Raw genomic sequence first — 25,998 nt, 5'->3', positions numbered from 1 at the left:
ATGTGGGGCCTGGCTTCCCTGGCTTTTTTGGAAACAACAGTGATGCTTTACTCACAGATAGGAAATCATTTTCCCCTGAGCAGTGGCTCTCAAAGGTTTGGTGTTTTCCTCCTCTCACCTAAGTGCATACCATGTTTCATGCATGAACATAAGGATATGATGAAATCTAACATTGGCATATGCAGACATGGAATCAGTCACCCAGATGTCCATGGCTATACAAGCACAAATTGACACAGGAGAAGTGAGTTTGTTTGTATGTTCATGTCTGCCTACCTCTGTACACAGACTAAAATTCCTAAAGAAAAATAAGGAACATGCCCCAGTCATTTTGACATTTCTCTATAGAAACACTTTGTCTCTTTCTGGTAAATGCTTTTTTTTAAACAATACAGTTGCAGACCTGTATAATTATAACTGATTGAGCTCAGTGTTTATCAGAAATTATTCTACTGGATGGCAGGGGTAAAAAAATAAATACTTCTGTCCTTAAATTGAACTATGTAAAAGGAAAAAAATACTGAAAATAAATACATGTGCAGTAGATACAGATGTTGTCCTTTAAACTCACATTCTGTCCAATGGGAATTTTAGTATATAAAGGACCTAGACTAGGAGTCAGTAGAATAATTGAAAAAATTAGGTTAATGAAGGTCATGTGGTCAAACCTCTTTTTCAAAGTGGTTTGAATCAGAACAGGATACTTAGAGCCTTGCCAGGTCAAATTCTGAATATCTTTAAGGATGGGAATTTCATAATCTCTCTAAGCATTCTACATTAATCCCTCTTTCTCCTATTGTCTGGTCTCAGACCACTGATACAACCAGATTAAATTTGACCAAAATGCACCAAGAAAAATGTTCCATTTAGAGAAGACCAAAGCAGTGGCACCACAAAAGTTTTGTCTGTTAGGAAAATCATCAGTGATAACTGGTGACGGGGGAGACGATTTGATAGGAAAGCATTGAATTAATCTGTTAGAGAATTCCACACTTTCAGGGCTGCCTTGCAATTTCTAGTGGAAGTTTTAGGGGAGTAATTTTTGCTTAGCCTTTTGTGTAGATATAGAATCTCAGAAAATTTGGTTGGGATGGCACATTTAAAGATCATCTGGTGCAACCAAAGCCCCTGCAATGGGCAAGAACATCTTCAACTACATCAGTTTGTTCAGAGCCCCAACAAACCTAACCTTGAGTGTTTCCATGGATCTATCTACCACCTCTCTGGGCAACCTCTGCCAATGTTTCACCAACCTCCTTGTACAAAAATAAAAAAAAAGTAAAAAAAAAAAATTAAGGAACAATTAATTTTTTTTAGCCTAAATATATCCTCTTGTAGCTTAAAACAATTTACCCTTGTCTTCTTGCAACTAATCTCACTAAACAGTGCATCCCCATCTTTGTTATAAGCCTCCTTTAATTACTGGAAGGCTGCAAAAAAGTCCCCCTGGAGCCTTCTCTTATTCCAGGTTGAACAAACCCAGCTCTATCAGCATTCCCTCTCCAAGAGGGTATGTTCAACTTAGGACTATTGAACAGAGTCAGTCTTCCAAAAGAGTTTATCTGGTTAGCTTGTTTCTTGTTTTCTCCACTGATATTATTAATAGTTTCTGCCTGGGTTATGGCTCCTTTTTCCTACTGAAGGAAGGAGGGCAACTCTCTTATGGTGGGACCTCAGTGCAGCTGGACATCCCCCTGCATGACAGAGGTGATTGCTAGGAGCCAAATTCGCAGACATTGATGGTGGCACTACTAAAATGGGAATAAAAAAAAAATCACTGTGTTCTTGTCCTCTCAGTGCCTTTAATAGCTGCTGCACAGTGAGAGGTTGGGCATCCTTATTTTTCTCACTAATGTAAAATTCTCTAAATTCAATATAACTACACAGGACTAAGGAGGAGGCATGTCTGTAGCCTGCAGTAGAAAATCCAATTTAGTCTTTGTGCTTTAGTATCATCAGTGGTGTACTGCAGGAGTGGTCAGAAGACAATAATTCTTCCACCTGTGTGTTTTATAGATCCTCCCAGTGCAGCTGCAGTGTTTATTCATTCTCATTCCAGTCTTGTCTCCTTCAATATCCTTTTAATTTGATGCACAACACCTTCTCTGCCAGAGTGAAATGCCACAAGCAGGCAAGGTGCTCACTTCTGAGGAAAAGCAGCCTGATCTGCAAGTCACTTTTTTTCAACCCCACACAGATTTAAATTAAAAAAAAAATAAATTCTCTCAGTTGGAAAGATAAAGCTTACTTCTAGTATTGCAAGTGTAAGCAGCTCTGCTTAACATTAATTTTAGGGAGAACTTTTCAAAGAGTATTTTAGGAAGACTCAGCAGCTGGAAATGGATGTGTCTATAAGCACACAGACCCATGTACAATGTACTCAAGCCCGACACTTGAATAGATGCAGTGCTGGTACAATTTTCCTCTTGGAAGCCATAAGAAGCTGGGGTTGTCTGTCTGGGAGCCACAGAGAAAGAAGGAAGGCAGGTGAATGCCTTAGGTAAAACCTGCAGCTACAGAAAGGGGCCTGGAGTGCAGGATTCCCACTGCAGAACCCCAGGACCAGGAGCTCTTGATGGCTTTGGGCTTGGAACAGTCACCCATAGGCTCTTAGACACTGGGCTAGGGGTGCTGCAGTTGCTGAGCTTATTCATGTAAGTGCTGAATGCTTTGTTTCAAATTACATGCTGAAAATGTCCATTTGTTCCCATTTGAATATACTCCATTCATACTTGCCAAGATTTATGTTCTAAAATGGGAGCTGATGTCCCATTCTTTACAATCACTGTATTAGCACTCAAATAGTCCTGCTACCCAGCTGGAGAGTCCTTTGAACAATCACAGCACCTAAATATGGGAGATCCATATCAAGAATGCAGTTTATAATGCAGAACTTAAGAGTCCAAACAGCACTTCTGAGAATGGGAGCAAAAGATGCAAGGGTCAGAAAAAATAAAATGCACTGTTTCTTTCCAAGTCAGAGCAAAGAGTAAAACTTCAAATGTGAAGAACTACACAGAAACCACTGCAATGCCTTATTTATCTAACAAGACTGAAGTAATTAATAAGATTTTAATGACGTAGAATCCAAGAGCAAATATTAACTCTTATGCAATGAGTCATCTGCAGATCTGAATCTTCCTCTGGTGTCCTACTAATCAATATACTCTCTTGTCCTACCTGCACCTTGTATATTTGAATTAAATAACCACTTGATGGAGGTGCCTCATAGCTTTCTATGTCCTTACTTCATGTTGTCTTTTTAGTCTGAAAAAGAGCTCTCTACATTCCCATTTTACAGAAGAAAACTGAGGCCTAAAAATGTTAAAGGTAACATTCATACATTCCTTGAAATCTTAAGTCCCTTCTGAGAGATTTGCAGTACCTTTTTGCATTTTTTTTTTTTGTTTGTTTTGAGAAATAAAGTATTTTTTTAAACTAGTCTGCTTAAAAAAACTTCCCTGCAAAGATGCTTCCAGCTTGGATAAAAAGTTCCCTCTTACTAAACAACCTCCTCGGTTTCTTTAACCCTTGCCTTTCAGACCTGTAAGGAGTGTGTGTATGTGGTGCATCCCATGGCATCTCCAGGTTCCTGCCAACATCTGCTTCTGCTTCCTGCCTCTCCTGCCTGGGTGCAGGATTGAATGCCTCAAGTTTACCCACATGGCAGAAGACTCTCTTTGCTTTGTTACATCCCTCTAAATGCCTCCTTTAGTTGTCCCTGCAAAAAGAAAGGGATCTGAAAGTCTATTTGATTGATGTCTCAATCTGTCTTTTCATTTCTTGTGCTGCCTGTTTCACGTAGATTCTGTCACTGATAATTTGCTTTTAAATGTAATGGATAAGCTTCCCAACCATTCATCTCCTCCTTTAACCACAACTTCTTTCCGTGCATTAATGACTGAAAAGTTACATTTTCATTTAAAGTGAATTTGCAAAGCAGCCTTTAGATAATAGGCAGTTCTAATATTCTGACATGTTGCAGCTATTAGAATAAATCAAAAGAAAATTCTCCTACTGCCTGCACAAAATGTGGGAAAGGATAAAGCAGAGGCCCCAGTACTGTGACGCTGCACAACAGCAATTACCACAAACTGAAAAGGGCATAGAAATGGTAGCTAGAATTGGGCTTATCTCCCTGAAGTTGAAAGGTATCAGAAAGAGGGGGGGGAAGGAAACCCCACTATTGAAACTGAAGTCATGGTAATTGCCTTCATCTCACACTGTTTTTTACTCCTTATTGGGTGACCTTTATTAATGCACAGGAAAACATCAGAATAAATCATTCTGAAGATAACCTGTAGAAAGAGCAGTAAGTATTTTGATCTGAATGCAGCTGAGTCTGCTCATATTGGTGGTGGATTTAGCTCAAATATACTTCTAATAGTACTTTTCTTGTAAGAACATATGCAATGATGCTTATCCAGTGTCCTCTAAGTGATGTTAGTATCTGTGCAATGAGTAGTGCTGATTTTGTGGGGATTATTTGTTCTTGGGGTCAAGTTAAGAACAAGTCTTTGTATCTGGATCCTTCCTCGCAAGGGTTCTCTGCTATGAAAAGGAAGTGAGAAGAAAACCAGTATTTTTAAAATAATTTGTTCAACAGGGAAGAAGTGTGCAATTCCATGAGCATTTTGATTTGGCTGGGGAATGTTCTGCTTTGAAATTTGTCCCTGCTCCTTGGCAGACTGAAACTACTCATTTCAGAAATGGTTATTCTGCTCCTGGAGCAAGAACTTTGCTCTCATGTTCTATGTTCTCCTCTCTCTTTTTCTTATTACAAATGAGGTGGTCTCTTGGCTTTGACACAAACCCCTCAAAGAACTTGGAGAAGTCACTTACTCATTCTCAGCCTTGCCTTTAAGAAGGCAGCAATACTTGCAGGAGCCTCAGAGGGTTCTTGAGAGAGAGATGATATCTAGAAGTGCAAAAGTTCCTTTGTTGGTCAAACAAACCTACACAGTGAAAGCAATGATTTCAGGTTTCTCTATCTCACTGCTGAGCTTCTGCTCTTTGTTCAGGGAAGGGTAGGCAAAAAGATATGGTTTTTATTTCCTTTACATTACATTTCCAATACAACATTTACAATGTGAATGCTTTGCATGCTGGTCTAGAGGTTTTTTTTATTTCATGTGACTGATGTTCAAGTACTCTAATGATCACTCACATCACTCTTATTATGCAGGTAAACAATGTGCCTACCTTTACAGGGCAAATAATGGTGTACAGCTGGTGAGAACCATTAGTAACTTGACCTTCCTGTCTGATTTGTACTTATGCATCTAATAATAAATAATCACATGTGGAAGAGTCAATAGAGAAATAATGTAACTCATTCCTTTTGGTACCCTAATTCAGCAAAATAAACCATGGGACACATTTCAGTAATTTACTATCATAAGTGCCCTCAGCAGCTTCTGAATTTCAGCTGTTTGGTGCTCCAGCATGAAGAAAATTATCTTGGTAATTAGTTATATTGTTATTTAATAGTCCCCAGACAATATTCTATTTTTTTTTTTTGAAGGAACAGGCCTTTCCTTCTCTATCTCCATTCACCATTACAAAAAAAAAAAAAAAAGTCTATGAATCTTTCCCGTTGCCAAATCGCCCTTTATTTTCTGCTTACTACTTTCTACAAAAAGTTCCCAGTTATTGAAAAACAGCTTCTGATTCACGGCTGCATTGATGGAGCTGCAGGAGATTCCCTCTTTTTGCATCTTTCTGAGAAAGCCACAAGAACAAGTGGGCTGGCAGGGGAGCACAGGTAGAGGGGATCAGTGGCTGACAGCACTGCAAACAGGCTGGCAAAAGTCTCCTATGAAACCTGGGTTTCTGCTCACCTGGGCTTCAAGGGAAATGCAAAAAGTGAAAAGCATAATAAAATCGACTGGCATTAAAGCAGAATAGTAAACCTCAGTCTCTGAAGTTAGATGAAAAATAATCTCTGTTAAAGTTGCATGTCCTTAGGAATAGAGTTTTCAGCTGTTTCTTGAAGTAATATGGTGAAAAATAATAGTCTGAGGGTCAAAACTAGGATGAGAAGGAGCACACTACTTCCTGGGAGCACTCAAGCTGAGGTGACATAAATAAGAGATTAATCTTAAAAATTGCTGGGTTGCAAAATACCAGAGGCTAATGTTCTGCAGACCTAACTCAACATTTGGGGAGGGAAAGGGTGAAGCTTTGGATGGAGCAGGGGAAGAATCCCTCCAGAAGGCAAATGGATGGGAAATACATGAGAAAAACACACCAGACTAAGGAGAGGTGGGGAGAAAGGCTGGAGACTTCTGCATTTGAGTGTAGGTGGCTATGACCTCAATAAAAAAACACTTCCCCCAGTGTCACCCTTGGTCTCAAAGTGATTTTTATTCCTCCTCTTCCAGAGGAACAGACTGTCATCACTCCTTTTTTCTGTCTCACATCACTCCCTCTGTGGTACTATTTCTTACAGCCTTAGCAGGAAGCATCTTGTTTGCATATACCTCTTATAATAAACAACATCATTTCTAGCTTATTTAATGCCTCCAGATTTTGTGCTTTCTCAGTACTGACCTTGTTTCAGTTGTCCTTTCAAAGTACTCCAGTTTGAAGAAACCAAGATTTTGTCTCTAACTGTAGAGATGTTTTGGGTTTTGGGTTTTTTTCTTTTTTTTTTTTTTTTTTAATTTACTTAGTGACTCAAGCTCCACAAAGTACCATTCTTACTTCTCACCAGCTGGTGGTCCATATGCTGCTGCATCTCTACTCTTGTAAATACACGTTTAAAGTCATGCTCATAGATCAGACTTTTGGTGGTTAATATGGCAATATGTGAAAATGTCAAGCGATGCAGAATGAATGAGTCAGGGGAAAAAAAATAGAATCAGTATTGTGCACATTTATAAAGTTTTCCTTCTAAAGGGCTCCCAGTGGTCTGGAGACATCAGGGGATTCCTGCTAGTCTGACAGGGTCTGCACAGGGCTGGGATTTGGGAACCACAGCATCTTGATAGCAGCATCTGTGAGAGGCAGTGGCTCCCAGCTTCTCAATGTTGTCTACCAACATGTTTAAACTAAATTAGGAACAAAAAATGCAGTCTGACACATTGCCCATGAAAGATTGCCAGCTTCAAACTCCAACTCTTCATTACTCTGGAAAGAGTGGTGAGTGTTCTGTGAGGAGATTGTAATTTGTGACCTGGTACTCAAAAAATGAAAAGAAAAAAAAAAAAAGAAGGAAATTTTTTGAACTTTGACATTGCTTCAGAAAGCATCCTAATGACTGCAGCTGCCACCTGTGTCTGCAGAACAAGTCCATCAGAGGCTTCAAATCTCTGGACCTCAGTCCATATTTTCAACTTAGTCATGGCAGCACCTTCACCACCTGCATTTCAAGCAGAGGTACAATCTCTGACCTCTCATGCTTCCTCTTCTCATTGCAAAATTGCCCTTAAATTTGGCAATGACTGCAAGCCAATGCCCTGATTTCTAGTGCTGAAGGAAGTAGCCAGCATAAGAATAGAAAATGCAGCTAAGAGCTTTCTACAAAAGAGATACCACTAGTAAGGGGATAATAGTTTTTGTTGATTTTACTGATTCTGCTATTAATAACAATGTCTTCTGTCATTGTGAATGTTGTAGTTAACCAGTCTCCAATTCAGTGGCTCACAAGAAAACTATAAGGAAGTAATTGTGCCATAAATCCATGCTGCAGCTGTATGCCAACTATGGGGGCATGAATGCAGACTTCTAGCTGGAAACACTCTGGATATGAATGATAGGAGTGTCATGTGAGTAATTTATTATTTATATAAACATTAAAAAGTATAAATAGCATAGCCTTTTAGAAAAAAAATGTGCTGTTTTCTTGAGTCTCTTTCCGTTTACATTAATCTCTCTGCAAAGCTGTAGTGAACTCTTCATCTTTTGTATGGTCTGTGCAAACCAATAAGTAATGTAGCTAATCTATGTATAATGAGGTAGATAACACTCAAAAAGGAGTTGTAGTTCTGGGAAAAAATTGGAGTCCTCCAAGGATGCAGTAATGGATTCATTCAGTTAGAATTCAGCATGCAATCATATCTATGCCTATTTCTATCTCAAGATGTTTCCCAATGCTGTGCCTATATAGATGACAAATAAAGAGATGGAATGGTCTACAAATACAGGCTGGCAATTTGATCAGAACTGTCTGCTCTGCCTGCCATGATAATTAGTAGTTCAGTGCTATGGGAACCTTGAGATGAAAATCCTGGTAGACTTTGCTTTGACTGTTTCAGGATTTGGAGTTCTCTTTGGAGGATGGAGATGAGAAAGTAACTGCAAAGCCACAGTACAGAAGTCCAGTCCATATTGTGTTACTGAAAAGCATTCATTAAAATTTTACTATCAAAACTGTAACTCAAACTTTCCATGTTCATTGAGTCCAAGTAAAATGATGCTTATTTGCTTCACATTCTTAGGTTACAATAAAAGTTATTTTCCACACTGGACTATGGGAGGGTTATCACTGCATTAAAAAATAATGGGTTTAGACGAAAATAAGTGTTCCTAAAAGCAAAGTATATTAAGCCAAACTGTCTAGATTAACACTGTTTTTCTCAAACAGCTCCAAGTCACTGTGTGCTGGAATTAATGGGACATCTCTCTTTGAGGTTTTTTTTTCTATTACATTTAGATGATATGCAGTTCCAGTTTGTAAAGAAAACCCTCCAGAAGCTCACAGCATGTGAAGCCCGTCAGTTCCAGTAAGTGAATCTGCTGAGGCTTTATCAATTTAAAAACATAACACAGTTATGGGAAAGCAAGTTGAAGTCCACAGTTACTGTAAAACTCTGCATCAGCAGCTTTGTCAAGGTGGAGAAAAAAAAGTTCTTGTTTCCAGAAGTTACCATTATCTAGAACATTTTTTGCATTATGTGCAGTAGACAAGACAGCTATAGTCCTCTGAACTGACATTTGTTAGCAGACTACCTGTTTAGTGCTACAATTTAATGTATTTTTAATTTTTCAGAAAAAAAAAATAATGACTTTTAGGTTAGGTTGTGATTTCTCTTGTAGATTGAGAAGGAGGGAAGTGGGGCAGGGAGGGAGGGAAATTGCTTTGTTACTAAACAGTATAGGTCAGCTAAATTTGGCACAAAGAAACTCATGTCAGTCTCCTCTACCAATGACTCATTTCTTCCCTCTCCTGCTCATATGGTCTGTTGCCAGAGGTACCCCTTGAGTTATACAAAAAATATACTAATTAACCTCTCCATGGAAAAGCCAAGACTCTTGGTCCCTCCTTCACATGGAACTGTGGTCTACTGTGTATCACCTAGAGGCTTCCTGCTCTTGGTGCCTTCTGGAGTGAAAGAGTTCAATAAAAAGCATTTGATGTAAAAACAAGACACTGTCAGCACCTTGTGAAGAAATAAAATAGGACCAAGCCACAAAAATATGCTTTGGGAGGCTCTACTGCTGGGAATGTCATTTTAGCAAGGGGCTGCAGTGGTTCCAGCTGCAGAGCAAGGGCATTATTTTGCCTTCCACAAGTGAGAAAACAGAAAATTCCATCATTCTCATTACCTTCATCAGCCCTATCTATCTGGTGCAAGCTTATCAGATATGTAGGGACTCCAGAGCAAAGACTGGCATTGACTGGGCTATTCTAGACTACGTTTTGAAGTGTGGGCTGAAAATCTACCTGGAAACCTGCCTCTCATGCCTATTGCACATTGGTACAGTAGGGACAGGGATAAGCAAGGAAATGTTTTTCTGTTCCAAAAGGCTTGTGAAGGCTCAGAACTGGAGTGGAACTGGAGATGTTCAGACTTGTCAGGGTCACACTGCTGATGTGGCTTGGGACTCCAGGTGTTTCCTCCACTGTGTGGCTCTGCCCAGCACTGTTTGCAGGGCTGCAAGGAGATGGCAGTGTGGGATTTGAGCTGCTGTGCAGATTTGGACAAAAATCACCCAGGCCAGTCTTGCATCCCTTTAAGCAATAGCCTGTCTTTGAATTCAGCACTGGGAAGAAGTAGGACAGAGGACCATTTGGGCATGTGTAAAAACTTCCTGGTCAGTTTTGTGACTGGGACAATCAAAATTTTCTGTGTGTTTAGATATGCTGTTGCTTTCCAAGTAATTACTTAAATATTATTGCTTCTCTTTAATCACTCTGCTTGCATTGCTTTAGGCTAGTTTGCTGTTTTTCTCATTTTTACCCAGTCTTCAGAGTATTTGACTCAATCTTTCCTTCTTTATTTCTTGGTCTCTTATCAATCTAAATCTGAATGCAAATACAAACAAAAGCATCATTTTTATTCATAAGCTGAGAGTCAAAAATAAACATACAGTTTATTTTGAATTTGAACTGAACTGTTTCAGTGCTATAGATTGTTTCAATGTAGCCTCAAAAATCCAATTTCCCTGTAGAAAACAGCACTTGCCTCATCATTAAGGATTTTTGCCCATGAATGTACCTTGTTACTAGTTTCACACTGAATTGATAAGAACATTGGGCAGAGCTACAAAATATTTATTTTTCAGCCACTCATGGATCTGCTCTAATTTCTTGGAATGTACTTGGTACAACTTGGTCTAGACTGTTTCTGATTAAATCCTTGGAAGTACTTCTTTGTTACAGGACAGAGATAGGCTTCATAAAAAGAGGAAATCATATCTCCAAGGGCAGGTGACCCAGCAGTTACAAACTTAGTTAAATATGCTCATGCAAAGTCATGTGCCACACATTTAGTGCTACTTAAATGTCATTTCATACACTTACATCTGTAGAACTTCTTAGCAGTAAGACCAATTAAGCAGATATATAGGCAGTTTCTTTTTTTATCTGTAGACTACTCTGTTCAGGTGAAACATTGAATATAGTGTTAATTTGTGCACTACTTTGGTCAAGCCAGCATACCTGAGTCAAATAGTAGCAGAAAAATTTAGCACTTTTTAACTAGAAAGTACAGAAAAAAGGACTGCTGATGGCTTTCCTCTTCAAATTGCCTTTCCTGTTCTTGCCTGCTGCAAGAATGAGCTCTTGGGTGATAAGGGAAAAGATTAAGTAGCCATTCATTTCTGGGAATTCCAGTATAGTTCTTGGAATGCCTTAAAAATAAAGCAGTTTCTTAAACTGATCCTTTTATCTAAATTGTAGTTATAGCTAACAGAAACATAAAATTAGCTATTTGCTTGACCTGATTTGTATGGAAGCTTGAGAGTTAAGGCCATTTGCTCTGACATGGATATGAAACTGGTCTTGAACAGCAGGCAGCAATTTGGAGCTGCCGAGTCATGAAAGGTTCTTGTGAACATGAGGGTCTTTGTAGAACAGCAGTGACTCCCTGAAGAGCTCAGTGCTCCCAAAAAAATTTGAAACTCCCCTTTCCTTCTACGACATTCTCCTCCTCTGTCTCCTCCTTCTTTTGAAACTGGGAAAAATCAAGGCAAGGTGGTAAAAATTTTCATTTTGCTCTGAACAGCTGAAATGGCATTTGTGTAGTCATGATGTCCTAGTATGTCATGTAAGTAATCAGCCACTGCAACAACGTGCTGCTGAAGTACTGTTTGCCCTCTAAGATGCAGGTCTGCTGCATGAGTTGTGTGCATATGTTCACTTGAGCATCACTTCTCAATTTTGGTTTTGCTGACATGGTGACAGTTGGGCAAGTTCAGAATGACAATTTGATTTTTCAATGATTTCTTAAAAAATGCATATATAAAGAAAGTCATGCTTTAAGGAATGATAAAGCTGCATGTGACATGGAGGTCCTCACTTTTATGCCAGTACAAACATTACTACAAACCAAGAAATTAGCAGCAACTCTATGCTGTTGAGTGAGGCAGATCTTGTTTCTCCTGGAAGAGTTGAATAACAACAGTTGTGCAGTTCACACAAGCAGCAGGACAATAATACACATGAGAGAAATCCTTCAAGGAGCTACAGGCACTTATGATCCTGCTGTTCTGCTGGAGAGCTCTGTATATTATACAATCCTCACATTCTTGAATTCCAAAAAGCATGGTTACACCTCACTATCTACTGTCTATTTTTCAGCACATTGTACTTCATGCTAAGCTGGCTTTAGGTCATCACTAAAACATAAAGACAATTCAGTCTTTTCAATTTTTAATAAGAAAAGCTTAATAGTTTTGATATAGTTCAGATGCTTTTGATTTTTAAGTAACACTGCATTCAATGTAGTGATACAGGTTTTATTTGAATGCATTCTAAAGTCACTTGTGTCTAAATCAAGAACTGATTGGTAAATTAAATTGCCTAAGCCATGCCAGTAGCAGCAGAGCTGGAAATTGCAAAAGGCCTGTAATAAAGTGTTGCAGACAAGTTATCTCCTTTCTTTCATCAGTCTGTGAGCTGTAGCAGCAGCAAGCATTCAAAATCTGCTTGATTTCACCACAGAGCACACTCAAATGCAGTTCACAAACTGTACTGTCCTTGAACCATCTGGGGTTCATAGCGTGAAACCTCTTATATTCTTCAGCTTATAATATTGCTTTGTTACTGCTGCAGTGGCTGCCACTGTTTGCTTTGCAAGTTGCTGCTCTCAGTGTTCAGCACACACCCCTCAGTGGCTTTGGTCAAAGTGCTTGCATCAACTGAAACCTAATAGCAATAAACGGGAGGCATCCAATTTTCCCACCTTTGAATTTCTTAGAATCATGGATAATTTTGTCTTTGGAACTTGAAGGAGAAGAGCCAAACAACAAAAAAAGAAACTGTTCTGTAAGCTCTGCTCCTTATGATACAGAGTTCTGAACTAATCAAAAGCACTATACAAAATTGATTTATCTTTCTTTTCTTTTCTTTAATATATGTCTGAAATGCCTCCTTTTATTTATTTTTCTTTTCCGAGAAGCTCAAGGCATTGCTCAGTGATGCAGTTTGCCTTGCAAGAAAGGGGTAGGCAGATCATTATTTGTAAGCTAGGCATCACTGAGGTCCAGCCTCTTCCCAATGACTCACTGCAGCTCCTGGCTGATGGCGTGGCTCATCTACTCCTACCTACTTCCTTGGCCTCTTCAGATGTTTGCTCATCTCCCACTTGTCCCTGGAGGCCACTTTACACAGCTCTACCTGGTTTCATTCAACTTGAATCTGTTCTGCCCTCTGTTTCTGTCATGTTCCTTGTTTGGTGGATGCTTTTGCTTCACTCAGTATTTATCTAGAACTAAAGGATGCTATAACACAACTGTTACATCAGCTGATGGGGATGGTTCCTTGCATGCTGACATCACTGCCTTTTAGCTCATTCTCCCAAGCAGCAGACAGAAGCTCAGGAGGCAGGACTGTAGGATAGCATAGCAGCAGCACTCCTTCCTCAGCTGAAGTAGTGCTGGTTTGACTGACTAGCACAGGGAACAGTAATACTGGAAATAAGGTGTGATAAGCTGCACAAGCATACTGTGCCTCTGACAGCACTAACAAAATTCTCAGAGGTACTGGAATAGGTAGATCAGGTTGGCTCTGTGCCTCAGCCAATCCCAGTTCCAGGGATATAGTTCCCCTGGGGGCTGTGGATATATCTGTGTGTGTCCATTCCTCCCATTGCTATGTTTGACAACCACCAAACTCAAAGCTGAGTGTAGTCTTGGGGGGAGAGAGAGATATATGCTTTAGCTACAGTCACACCTTGGAAGGCAGCAGGAACAAACCAGATGTGCTGAAAACAACATGGCAAGGCTGTCACTGCTGCTGAGACTGCCTGGCAGATAAAAACAGCTTGCAAAACAGAGGAAAAATGAAAACCTGATTTACCTGTTTGAATATGTTAGGCAGCTTTTGTATCCTTTTCCTTTTCTTCTCCATTTTTCAAAATGCACCCAAAATTCACCCAACTTGATGGCTATTTTGCTATCACCTCTAATAACCCCAAACTCTCGGCCCTTTCATGCTAGCATTTCCCTATGCTCTGTTTGTTCTGAGCTTGCCCTGTTCCACCTCTTTGCCTGTGTCCACAGCTGGGGTTTCACATCCCAGCATCAACTAGAGCCCGAAGACACTGCTGAGCAGATGGTGGAGCTGCTTCTTGCACAGCCCTGCTGCTGTCCTGTGGCATTTTGCTTCTGTATAAGGCAGTGGCTCCCAGTGTATCAGCTGTGGATGTGAAGACCAGACCTAGGGTAAAGTAAACCATGTTTGTTGGTTAACCTTCTGGGAAAAATAAATCCTCCCCTTGTACTCATGTATATGGTAAAATTAATGTAGATACAGGCTGAGAGAGGAATAAGGACAAGGTGGGGATGGCAGGAAATTGCAGTGTGTTCATTAGCATATGAAGAGGGCTATATTTATACCAAGTGCAAGGAAGGCAGCATGATCAGGTGGGCATTTAGGAAGGTATTTACATTTCCAGTAAACCATGGCAGAGACTTTTCCCTAGAACTGCATGTGCCTCTGATGTTCCCTTTGAAGAAACCCATATTCCTTCCTTACCACAGATGAACTCAAACATGCTTGAGAAAAGTCCAAGTCTAAAAATTCAAGAGACTTGGATCAAGCTGCTGACTTACTACCAGCTGTGTGTGCAAAACAAACCACTTTGCTTTCATATGTTCTCAAACAAGGACTACAGTGAAAGGAAGATGTTACCTCAGAGATTCCTTGAGACATAGGTCACCTTTATCAGAGATCCCTGGGTAATTAGTAAAATGCCCCTACTGATGCTAGCAAAATAAAGTAATCCCCAGTTGAGGAATTCCATGATTATATTGTAAAATGGAAACTCAGCCTCTTTAGAGGCACTGCGTGCCTGGCAGTTGGTCATGGTGATGATGTGTCCTGTTTTGTGTACTTTTAGATTTACAGTTTAGCCTGTTGTGGATTTTGAAACTTACAACTAAGAATATTGATTTATAGAGTTTATGAATTGTCACTGAAATTTTAGGAGTGTATTAAAAAAAGAGAAAAATTATTGAACAATATCTGTCTCTTTAAGTGACATTTCCTGTGGAGTGAGATACTCTTCAGTGTAAGGAAGCCCAGAAGCTGATCAATATTTGTGTATAAAGTATTTATAGCAATCTGTTTTGCCAAACCTTACATCATCCTCACTAGAAAGTTTGACTATTATTTTACAACCTGTATTTCAAGCAGGATGGAATGGAAGCAAAGAAAAAGTTGCCAGGTGTCTGTACTGGAGTTGCAGTGGAACTGGTCTTTCACTTGCAATTTTTAACCATTCTATGGGTTCAATCTAACTTAAAGGAGTACTTTCCAGTGTACTGGCAATTTTATGTGCCAGCCACCAGAGATATACAGGGCCTCAGGCTTGGAAGGCTTGTGCTTCTCTTGCATATATGCACCAAAGATAGCACACTGCTGAGTCAAAATAAGATAGTATAGGTATATTTGAAATTCACTTTATTAACTGAGATTTTCAGTCCTTGTTTCTTGACATGAAACAGAACCAGATCCAAAAAACTGTATTTAAAAGTCGGAGTCAGAAGTAATTAATGCTTAAAGTGACTCTATAACCATACACAGCCAACCTACATAAGTGCAGATCCTCAAGAGGTTTGTGATTAGTAGTTAGCCTTACTTCTGCCTAGTATATTGATACCTTGAAATGTAATAAACACTGCACTACTAAGATAATTTACAGTGAGAAGACTTCATTGCAAAAACTGATTGAGTCAAAGTTTTAGCACAAAATTGCATGTTTCTACTTCTAGAGGAAGGTGTCCCTGTGTCAGGCTAAATACTGACAACCTCCCACCCCTGCTTCCTACTTCTCCTTCCACACATAACTCTGTGACAGCAAGCCCCTGCTGAAAAGGGCAGCACATGACATTGCAGGTCACAGCAGCTCCTTGGTCTGCAAGGGGAATTATTGTTGCATTATGTGAGACGAATCACATTGTTCTGGACAGATTCTCAGGGAAGGAACGTAACAATAAGACTTGTGTTAGTTTGCACTGTTGCTTGTGCTGCCTGGCTCAATGAATTTTATGGCTGGACAAAGCATGAGCCATCAGTGGATCAATTTTTCAGGCTCCTGTATTCACCCCTCTCTCTGAATGGGCCTGGCCACCCCAGTCCTTGGGGATGCCCCAGATGGATCCCCATTCTCCTGGGCTGGGGAATGCACAAAGCTCACCCAAAGACTTACAGAGCTACCTTCATAAAATATTTGGCCCCAAGGACTGTCACCTATTCTTATTTAAAATATTTTCTTCTCTTAAAGAGCACTGTGGAATGCAAACCTCTATTACTTTGACCCTGAGAGTTTTCAGCCTGGCTTCACTGTCCTCTGGCTATGCACCTTGCTCCTGTTGTCCTATTTCTCTAACAAGGTTTATTTCCTTTTTGCTCATTACAGAACTTCTTTTGCAGGAGCCTTGTACCCTTCATGCACCCCAGCTCCACAGCTGGTGTGGGCTCACCCTTTAATCCTTGGGCAAACACATCCCAGGTGATATGGAATGGCATATCCTCAGCTGGTAGCAAAAAAAGAGTGGGAAAGGAGCTGGGCACAGGAGATAGGGCAGAACACAATGAAGTATCATGTGGGAATGGCTTTTCCATGCTACACTGGTTTCTGCATATAATAAAAAATACCTCTTTCCTCCCAGCCTGCCATTTTCCTCTCGTTTCTTTCTTTCTTCTCCTAGCTTCAGGTTATCTCTCTTCATGACCTCTCTGAAGCCACTGTGGTTAAAACACAGGGTAATTTGGTTTTTACCTGGGTACCACACTTTGATAAGTTTAGAAAAAATAGAATTCTCTCCAGGCTGTGAGTTTACCAGCTATTTAAGATAAGAACTCCTGATAGCTTCCTTAAACTGCCAAGGATTCTGTCAGTTTGTGTCCAAGGAAATGACTGTCAACAAGGAGCCTGGAAAAGTTTTGGATGGAGCAGCTTCTGCACTGGGTCCTGCTGGAGCTCCCCCAGCCTGGCTTGCTGCCCTGCTGGGAGCACAGGGAGCTCTGGAATTGGCCTTGCACCTGCTGGGCTGATGGGGACAAACCTCTGCCAGAATCAACTTTTGCACACAAGAATTTTTAACAGAAAATTTCTTTAGCAACCCCCTGAGAGAGCCTGACCCTTCTCCTTGTGGAGTTAATAGCAAAGCTCCTGCTTCATTTCAGTGGGGCAGGGTCAACTTTTCCATCTGTGTAGTACTCAGGGAGTACTGAGGTAAAGACTGGTGAGCCTGACAGCTGCAAAACTGTGGTGTTTGGAAAATGGAACCTTATTAATGTTTATTCTCATTATTGAAAATTCTTGGTGTTTTTTTTTTTTTTCCACTACATTCTGCTCATTCTCCTGGGCTCTGCAGCCCTTTATTACAAAAGAGGCAAGACTAAAAGCAGAGGCCAAGGCATGCTCAGGAAAGAATTACAAGGATTAGACTGCATTTGTGCACATGTTCACATGTGCATGTATCAGCAAAGATGTAAATATATATTTGCTTACATCTTCCAAGAGAGTCATTCATGACAGAAGTGTGCATACACTATAGGTTCTTGTTTGGAATTTTTATTAGACACCAGTCTGCACGCTGAGGTACTTTCTCAAGCATTACTCAGGAAAAACTCACAGCTTTAACATTATAGTACTTAAATACATGAAAATCCATAATACATTGCACAGTGTTTTTCTTTCAGCACAAAAGTTACAATACTTCTGTTTTGTACAACGGTACAATACTTTATGATGCTCTACAAAATGTGTAAGCTAAGTGCTTTAAAAATACATTCTTAGTAACTTTTGGACATGCAACTTCAAGTCCACTGTAAGAGACTTAACCTTCTTTGCCTCAGAAGATAAACAGGATTCTGTTTCCAGCCCAGAATTCATTAACCACTTGATCAAATTTCGGTTGTCTTGCCTTTGCCCAGCTATTTCTTGAATTTCAGAACTTTTCTGCATTTCTAATAACTCAGGATGGCCATTCCAAACTGAAGGAATCTAAAAAGTTTTTCTTGGACAAGAGTTGTCACTAACCAGAGTTACCAGATTCAGAGAAGGAATTTAGGCTTGTCCAATAAAATCAGGAAAGATCATGGCCAGTGTATTTGATTATGAAAAGAAGTTCCATAAAGTATTTAAAGGGTAGTAAAAAGTTCATCTCTTACCTATCACTTTGATAATGTATTAGTTGACAAGGTTTTACTAATTTTTAATTCATTTATTAAAAAGGGCTAGAATGCTTTCTTCTTTCTTTTTCTTTCTCAACAACATACACAAAAGCAATATCCCCCAAAGCAGACTTGCACTAGGACATGAGATGGAAAACTTATGTTATAAAACCCATCTCCTTTTGCTTAAAGCAGAGAGATGTGCTGAGAAACTGGTACAGTATGACAACATTTTAAACACAGAGGAGACGAGATTTATCTGGCTGGTATACAATATAAAACAAAAATCGAACACCAATTCTATATTGAAACAAACCACATTAATTAGATGCTTTGAAGTCAAGCCTATATTTTCTTCATCTTTTTCATGAATTATTGATCCACTTTTCTCATTAAATGGAATGGAAGGCTCTTGCAGTAAATGGACAAGTGGCTACAACATTTATATAATCAAATATCCTCTGCATCTGGCAATAAAACATGTTTGTGTGTAAAACATGCTTTCTGAATTGACATCTCTACAAAACAGATTTGCTAGAACAACCACATTCCTTTTCTTTTGTCTCTAAAGCACAGCTTGCCTTGCATCATCATGCAATCCAGTGTTCTACTCTGATCGTATTAAGCAAAATATTTTCCAAGAGCCTGTATTGTGCATTGTGCAACAGAACATTTCTTCTCTATAATGAGATGTAAATAAACTGTCTCGCTTACCTTATTTTCTCCATTTCTGCCGCAGAGGCCTACAAGAAATCAAATAATAGGAGCAAGTGAATGAAAGAAAACATTCACTCTGCAGATTTATGCATAGTTAAGGTTTTTTCCGAATGCTTCTCGGCAAGTGGCTACGGAGCGCCGGCGAGCGAGCCCCACATCTGCATTAGCCGAAAATAGCGGCGGCAGCTGGAGTGGGGAGCGGAGCGGAGCGCGGCGGGAGCCCGGTGTACCCACGAGCCCGGGCACCGGAATGACTCAGTTGGAGCGCCGAGGCAGAAAACGGGGAGGGGAGGAAAAGAAGAAGAAGGGAAAAAAAAAAAAAAAAAAAAAGCCAAAAGCAAGCAGCAGCAAGTAACAGGTTACTGAGCCTCGCGGGTTTCCCAGGGAAAGTTGAATTGCGGTGCTACCCTCTGTGCGGTGGGCATGGCAGCGGGCTGGGCTGGCGGGGATTGACGGTGACTTCATCACACGTGAATTCGGAGCTCAATTCAGCATCTTGGGCTGAGCCCGACAGATGGAGGGACACGAGCGTGCCTCCTCAGTGGGAGTTTCGAGTAATCAAATTACTTTCCTCAAGTAATACACTATCTTGACAATTAGCATCTCAATACGTGGAGGCGTCTGGTTAACCCTTGCGCTGCTGCTGGCCCGCCTGGAGCTGCCGGCCCTGTCCCGCCGGGCTCCCGCTGACCCTGGGCTCGGTTCTGCACGGCCCGAGGCTCCCCTCGCATCCTCACACACCCGCCGCGGCCGGGGGTGGCCATTCGATTAACCTGCCTCGGCTCTTTTCACCGTATAGGTGCTTCAAATTCCTCCTATCTATAGCACGGAGACTCATTAATTTCTCCAGCATTACTTGTTAGTGTAGTCTTGTTAACCCTTTGGTTTCTTTTTTTGTCAATATCTCGTGCAGATCCTAAATAGCTGCACCCATTTCATTTTAGCATAGCGCTGGCACAGAATCTCATCAATTCTCCCGGTCCCGCTTTATTGTAACTAAGGAATGAGCACTCAGAGCAATCCTGCAATCTCTAGAGCCAGATAAATCCCAGCATCACAGAATCTCTTATTTATACTGAAAGCATTGGCCATTAATCATGAGCACTTTAAACCTTATTGATTAATGGCTAACAATCATATTTGAGTATGAAATAAATTAAAGACTAAAAATAGAAAATGTAAATTTAATCAGCCAACCAGCAGGAAATTTGTCAAACTACCTAATAAAACATCCCAAATGACAAATTGTTGGTTCTTCATTGGGTCACTTGTCTTCCCTTTTTCTCGTTTACTTTTGATTTGCCCATTAGAGAATCTGTCAGTCAGGTTCATGTTTGCACGGCAATTTCTGATGTCAAACATTAAGGATTTTAGCCATTCACCATAACTTGGTCAGCAGGAAGCCAGCTGCAGGAAAAGCCCTCCTCAGTTTCTCAGTGACATATGCAATGCTTGTTTACATGGTCCTTGCTATTTAAACATGTCTTACATACATGCTGTGTTGGAACCACAAGGCTGTGTGTGGAATCTTGAGATTGAAAATGCAACCTAAGGACCCATAATTGCTTTCCCTATTTTTTTCCCTGTCCATTGAATCCTGCATATTCTGTAGTTGACAGAAAATAGATTCAACATTGCTGATCAGAAAATAAACCACAGAGGCTTTCTGCCTAGGCACGAGAGTCTACTGGCAGACTCACTGGCTTGCCAGCTTGGCTCTCCAGACATGAACACTCCAACACTGCCCTGCTCATCATGTTCCTTTAATTTTTGGGGAGATAATAGTTCTTTTGCATGGCTACTCACTATTTCTTTGCCTTGAACTCTGGGAGTCGCTGTGAAGACAGAGTATTTACAATATCTGATTTCAGAGCTTCTATTATGGCAATATCTGCAGACATAAAGGGAAGATACCTGGCCTTGCTTTTGCCTCGTGCTTTGAATAATGCTGCACTCATGGGGTCAGTGTGGGGGTTGCTTTGTGTGATTAAATCAAAGTATTGAGAAGAGGAGCTGTAGACTAATGTTTTGGTGATACTCATCTGTGAATACAAGTGAGTCATTGGCTGCCAATCCTGACAGGAAATTAGTAGGGAGAAAAAAGCACAGTAAATGCCTAACACCAATTCAAACAAGAAAACTAAACCAAGCTGCAATTACTTTTTTTTTTTTTTTTTTTTTTTTTTCCTCCTGGTAGGGCTGGGATTTTTACATCCTCACAGTAAAAGCTCTTTGTTCCATGTTATATGGCCAAATTTCCCTCGGACCATTGAGGATGTTCTACTCTGCCCTTCCCTGGCAGGCTGTGCAGTAAAGGGATGTCTCCTCTCTGATATAGAAACTTTGGGGTCAGATCAATCCTACCCAAAGAGGATGCTCTGCCCAGGTCAGGGGCCTCTCTGGGCTGCAGCACTGCAATGCTCCATTACATCTTTTGACAGGAATCCACGTCCAGTAAATAAATAGGAGCACAGGACAGGACTGGAGCCTGGATGTTCTTCAGCAGATTGCCCTAGCTTTCAGTTTAGGGAGTCAAATGAGTGTACAGATATGAGAAGTGGTGAAAACAAAGACAGGAGCACCTGTAGAAACATAGCTTTTATCTTAAGCAGTTTATTTTCTCAGATAGCTGTGTCCCTTAAAAAAAGTAATTTTTTATCCCCTTTTTTCCTTTTTCTTCTTCTTCCATTTCCTACTCCACATTTAATTTTTTTCCCTTTTTTCTTTTTTCCCCCCAAAGAAGCCTTAACAACTCACAACTATTTAAAAAGTCTGTGGTTTTGTGAAAAAGCTCTGTAATCACAAGGTGACATTTTTACTAAGGCAAAATTGCTGTTCCTAGCCAGATCCCTGCCATTGATTTAGCCTGTGGAAGTTTAGAGGTTGCATCATCCTCACACTGCTGTCTATGAAGGCTCCGATTTGAAACATCTTACTGAATTGATTTAAAAGTATATTCTAAACAGCTCTGAATTGGCCACTTTAAGGACAAATCTTTAAGGACAAATCTTATCCTTAAAGTCTCATGGGGCCTATTTCAAGCAGATAGACTAAAGTAAAGGTTGGTGCAAGAATGTTCTTAATGGTAAGTCATCCATAAATTGTTGCTTGCTAGCATGTTGATTCATTTCAAGAGATTCTTGATGCCTAAACTGAGCAGTGATTGAAGCTGTGTGATTTTTAAAATTAAATATTTTAAATTAAGATCAGTAATTACCTTTAATTATAAAAATATCAGATGTGATTTATTTACATGGGATTTTTTAACAATATCAATGCAGTATGACTAAAGAATTTATTTAATTGGCCTAAAAATAACAATATTTTCTTTTAATAAAAAGTTTGGTCTGAGTAAATAAATAGGCTATATTTCTATATGGAAACCTCTGGAAATTTAAATGAATGTGCTTTTTTCCCTCTTTAGAATATGATGATTACCATTTAGACCACAAGACAACCTCTGGGTTTTTTTTCAAGTTAGCAGAGTGAATGAAGGATAGTATGATCCCTGATTTTTTATCCTTCCATGTTTCATTAATGAGTCAAACAAGCTCAAGACAATGGCAGAATATTCTTAGTCATTGACATAGATAAACTTAGTATAGTGATCCAGTTATTTGGGTTTTTTATATAATTGGCATCTGATTATATAAAAATAAACAAAAATTAAAAAAAATAAAAATAGAAATATACAAAATATAAACCATAAAATATAAAATATAAATAGATAAATACTGATTATTGAACCTAAATATTTTTTTATTGAAAAAGTCATGCTGATGTTCTATCATTCTATTCAGTACGCATTGTGTTTTTGTTTTATTTCCTTTATGATCCTTTTTTGAGGGATAAGCAATCATGAAATCTCAGATCTTTCAGATGTCTAAAGAAATTTCCTTCCTCTAAGACCTTGAGGTTAATTTTCATCCTTCTGCATATGCTCAATGTACATGTGAAAAAGAAGAAGTTCCCTGGAGGTGAATTTTCAATTTTATTTATTATCTTTTGTTTTCTTGGAAAAAGCTTTTCATTTTAGAGGGGGCACTGGACCCAGGGTGTGGCTCAGTGCTCACCAAGTCCTCCCACCATGTTCAGTGACTTTGGAGTTGCACATTGGCTTGTTGCTGCCAGAGGTACCAGGAAAGAAAGCATAGCAGGAAGTTACTGCCAGTAATTTATTCTTACTGTTTACTCAAACTTGTTTATTCCTGTGGAAATTTCTTTTATTTCTTTGCTGAGGAAAGCTGTAAATGAGAGCTCATTCACAACAAAAGTTGTCTGGGCTTCTGGCACATTTGTAAACAGCCACATGTTTTCAATCCAACTATATTACTTCAACATTATTTTCTGCTCACTGTTGTACTGAAGTTTTATTGATAGAAACCACTGTGGTCCTTTTTCCTTTTTTTTCCCTACAGAGTACAAGAGTTAAACATTTGATTTAATAAAAATTACAGACTACATAATTTGATAGGATCAATCTTTATTTAGATGTTAATCAATTTTTAGAGATTTCTTTTATTTGCTTTAAACTACCACTCAGGCAATGCCTGAAGAAACACTAAAATTTAATCTATAGAAACTTTAAAAGAGCTGGAGGAAGTGTCCATTTGTATTTGATTGTATTGAATGCATCTGATAGATATTTACAAAAGAAGGATCGTCTTTCTGCAAAACTTGTGACTGAAATGTTCATGGAGGTTCATAGAAAATTGAGTCCAAGTCTCCACAGTTGCCACTGTAATAGATATTTTGCTCAGAAAGCATGTGCTCCACACCATGGACCATAAAACATCTCCACCATACTCATCTGAAGATATTTAATATATAAAAGGTGAAGTGGCTTAACACTGGAGTCGCTGAAATGAAAAACATTTTCCCTTGGGAAGAGGAATGCCACAGATGTTAGAAAGAATGGGAGGGCTCCATTTAGCTGTGGAGGATTTTCATGTTGGACATGAGGAAAAGCATTTGTCAACCAGTTCAGACTTACCAACCACAAGTAAGTCATAACAAATCTCTCAACACCACCAAGAGTAGCATTGCACTTTCCCAGGATTCTCTCCCTATCCGGGGCCAAATTCCGATGTTTCTTGGGGTGAAAGAAGAAATCCTCTGCAGTAACATTAAGTTGCAAGTGAAAACTCAGATGTTTGGGACAAAGAGCAAAAATATGGCACAAATGGACTTAACTCAGAAATCAAAAAGATAAATTGTCTTTTTAATTCTTAGAGCAGACGACTGAGTTCAAAACCCAGAATTTTTACACTGCACCAGAACACCAGCACTCTGTCATGCAATGTCCATAAGGCTGCTGGAATCCATCTTGAAACAGTTAGATTTGTTTCTACCCTGTTTTTCTGAACACTACTAAATTGATTGAAATCAGACGGTGATTTTAACCATGTTAAATTTTGTATGACCAGTTCTCTCTTTGATCTTGCACCAATTTTATGTTTAAAGCTTATTACTCCCACCCTGTTTTTACATTCCCATACACATTTATGAAGAGATGTTTTATCTGAGAAGGAAAACAAGATGTGATTCTCTGACTGCTCTCAGAAGATTGTACTCCTTTCCCTCAGTCATTTCAGTAATCCTTCTCTGGATCTGTTCCAAATTACCTTAAATCTGATTTGAAAATAAGTGTTCAGAATATACATCATGCACAAAGCACCTTGGCAGTACCTTGTATGGCAGATTATATGCTTCAGTGACTCTAAAGAAATATATCTGCAGTGCATCTTAGGCTTGTCTCATATTTCTTGTGGTTCTCTCTCACTGGAAGCTCACAGCTGTTTTACAGTCTAACAACACACCTGGATCTCTGTATCTCTGCTGCTGCCAAATTATGAGCTCCACAAAATAAAGTATTTATGTGGATATGTTGTGTTAAAATTCCATTATTCTGCTTATAAATAAACCAGTTCTTATATGAGCTTCCTCATTGTTGTCAATACCTCTAAATATCTTTATTGTTTAGGCAAACCTGTTTATTGGCTCAAAGTCACTAACAAGTATTTGCAATAAAATGTATCCAAAATCTTCTTTGAAAGTTCCAATAATCCCTTTCCAACACGACAGTCTTCCATTTTAACATTTACATAGGCTTTTCATTCAGATTAATCATCTTGAATTACTCTCAATTTCATAACTTTTAGACAGTAATTCTCAACTGAGCACTTTATGAGCTACTTTGTGCAAATCTAGATAGATCATGACTTGTTCCTTGAGTGTGAAATTGCTTCTCTTAACAAAAAGTTACTTTTGCAAAAACTGTCATGTTTTATGCCATCTCTCTTCATCCTTGATGGCTCAGGTTGCTTGACCATGAAGCCTTCGCTTCGCTTCATGTTGCATTTTCTCTTCACCACTTAGGATATATTTGTACCATTGCACACAGAGAAAAGCTTTGCTTCTGAGCTTGCCTATTCATGTGTCAATTGAGCAAGATTTTGGGCTGGGGATTACTGTAGGATTCCTGACATAGCAGAGAGAAGAGTAGCAGTTTGCCATAATTATGACGGTTTCTGTTAAACCTTCTTCATCTTTCCTCAGATATCCTCCAAGTATTCCCTGTTCACTCTCATTCATACTGAAAGATGAGGCAGAAAATCTCCTTAATAACTGGACAAGAGCTAAGTTATTCTGAACTTCTGCCTGACCTTCAACATACACTAGGTCTTCCTTCCTTTTTTTTTGTTTTTTCGTCTGCATGGCTGAAGATCTTTTCAGCACTAGTATTCTAAAAATCACTAGCAAGGTATGATCTCACTGAATTTTTGCTGAAACAGACTGAGAAATAGCCATAGCAGAGATAAAATTAAAATAAATATTGGGAATTTTTCTCACAACAGGCATTTAAATTCTCCATGACATGTCCTGCATGTGTGAACATGTGTCAAATAGCAACATATTGAATTGAAACTGTAACTTACAGGATTCTCTTTTGCATGGATGGGAAAACATAGCATTTTTCAAGCTGTTTTATTTCCTAATATTTTAGAATCTTTATTTAGCTTCCTTAGTTTCTTTTTCACTCTGTAAAATCTCAAAACCACATTCCCAGCAGGGGTAAATTAGCAGAGCTACACTGAAGTGAAGTCTTGCTGATTTATATCACTAGAGGTTCTGCTTTTAAATGGCTGTTTCAATGAGTCAAGCTGATTTCTGTCATACCCAGTACCCCCAAGTGGCATGAATTCTGTAGT

At 39.3% G+C, this 25,998-nt stretch overlaps 1 protein-coding gene across 3 annotated transcripts in view; it reads right to left on the bottom strand.

Moving 5' to 3' along the window:
* The window catches only part of BEGAIN (brain enriched guanylate kinase associated), a 158,199-nt gene that overhangs the window by 94,483 nt on the left and 37,718 nt on the right, over positions 1 to 25,998 (bottom strand). For all 3 annotated transcript variants that reach the window (XM_077783962.1, XM_021549692.3, XM_077783963.1), the window contains exon 3: positions 18,785 to 18,813. In XM_077783962.1, coding sequence (XP_077640088.1) covers positions 18,785 to 18,813 — 29 coding nt within the window. The remainder of the gene's footprint in view (positions 1 to 18,784; positions 18,814 to 25,998) is intronic.

This window comes from Lonchura striata, chromosome 6 (assembly GCF_046129695.1).
Source record: "Lonchura striata isolate bLonStr1 chromosome 6, bLonStr1.mat, whole genome shotgun sequence".
Taxonomy (NCBI): Eukaryota; Metazoa; Chordata; class Aves; order Passeriformes; family Estrildidae; genus Lonchura; species Lonchura striata.
Note: the sequence above shows the minus strand (reverse complement) of the source record. Positions and strands in the feature narration are given on the sequence as shown.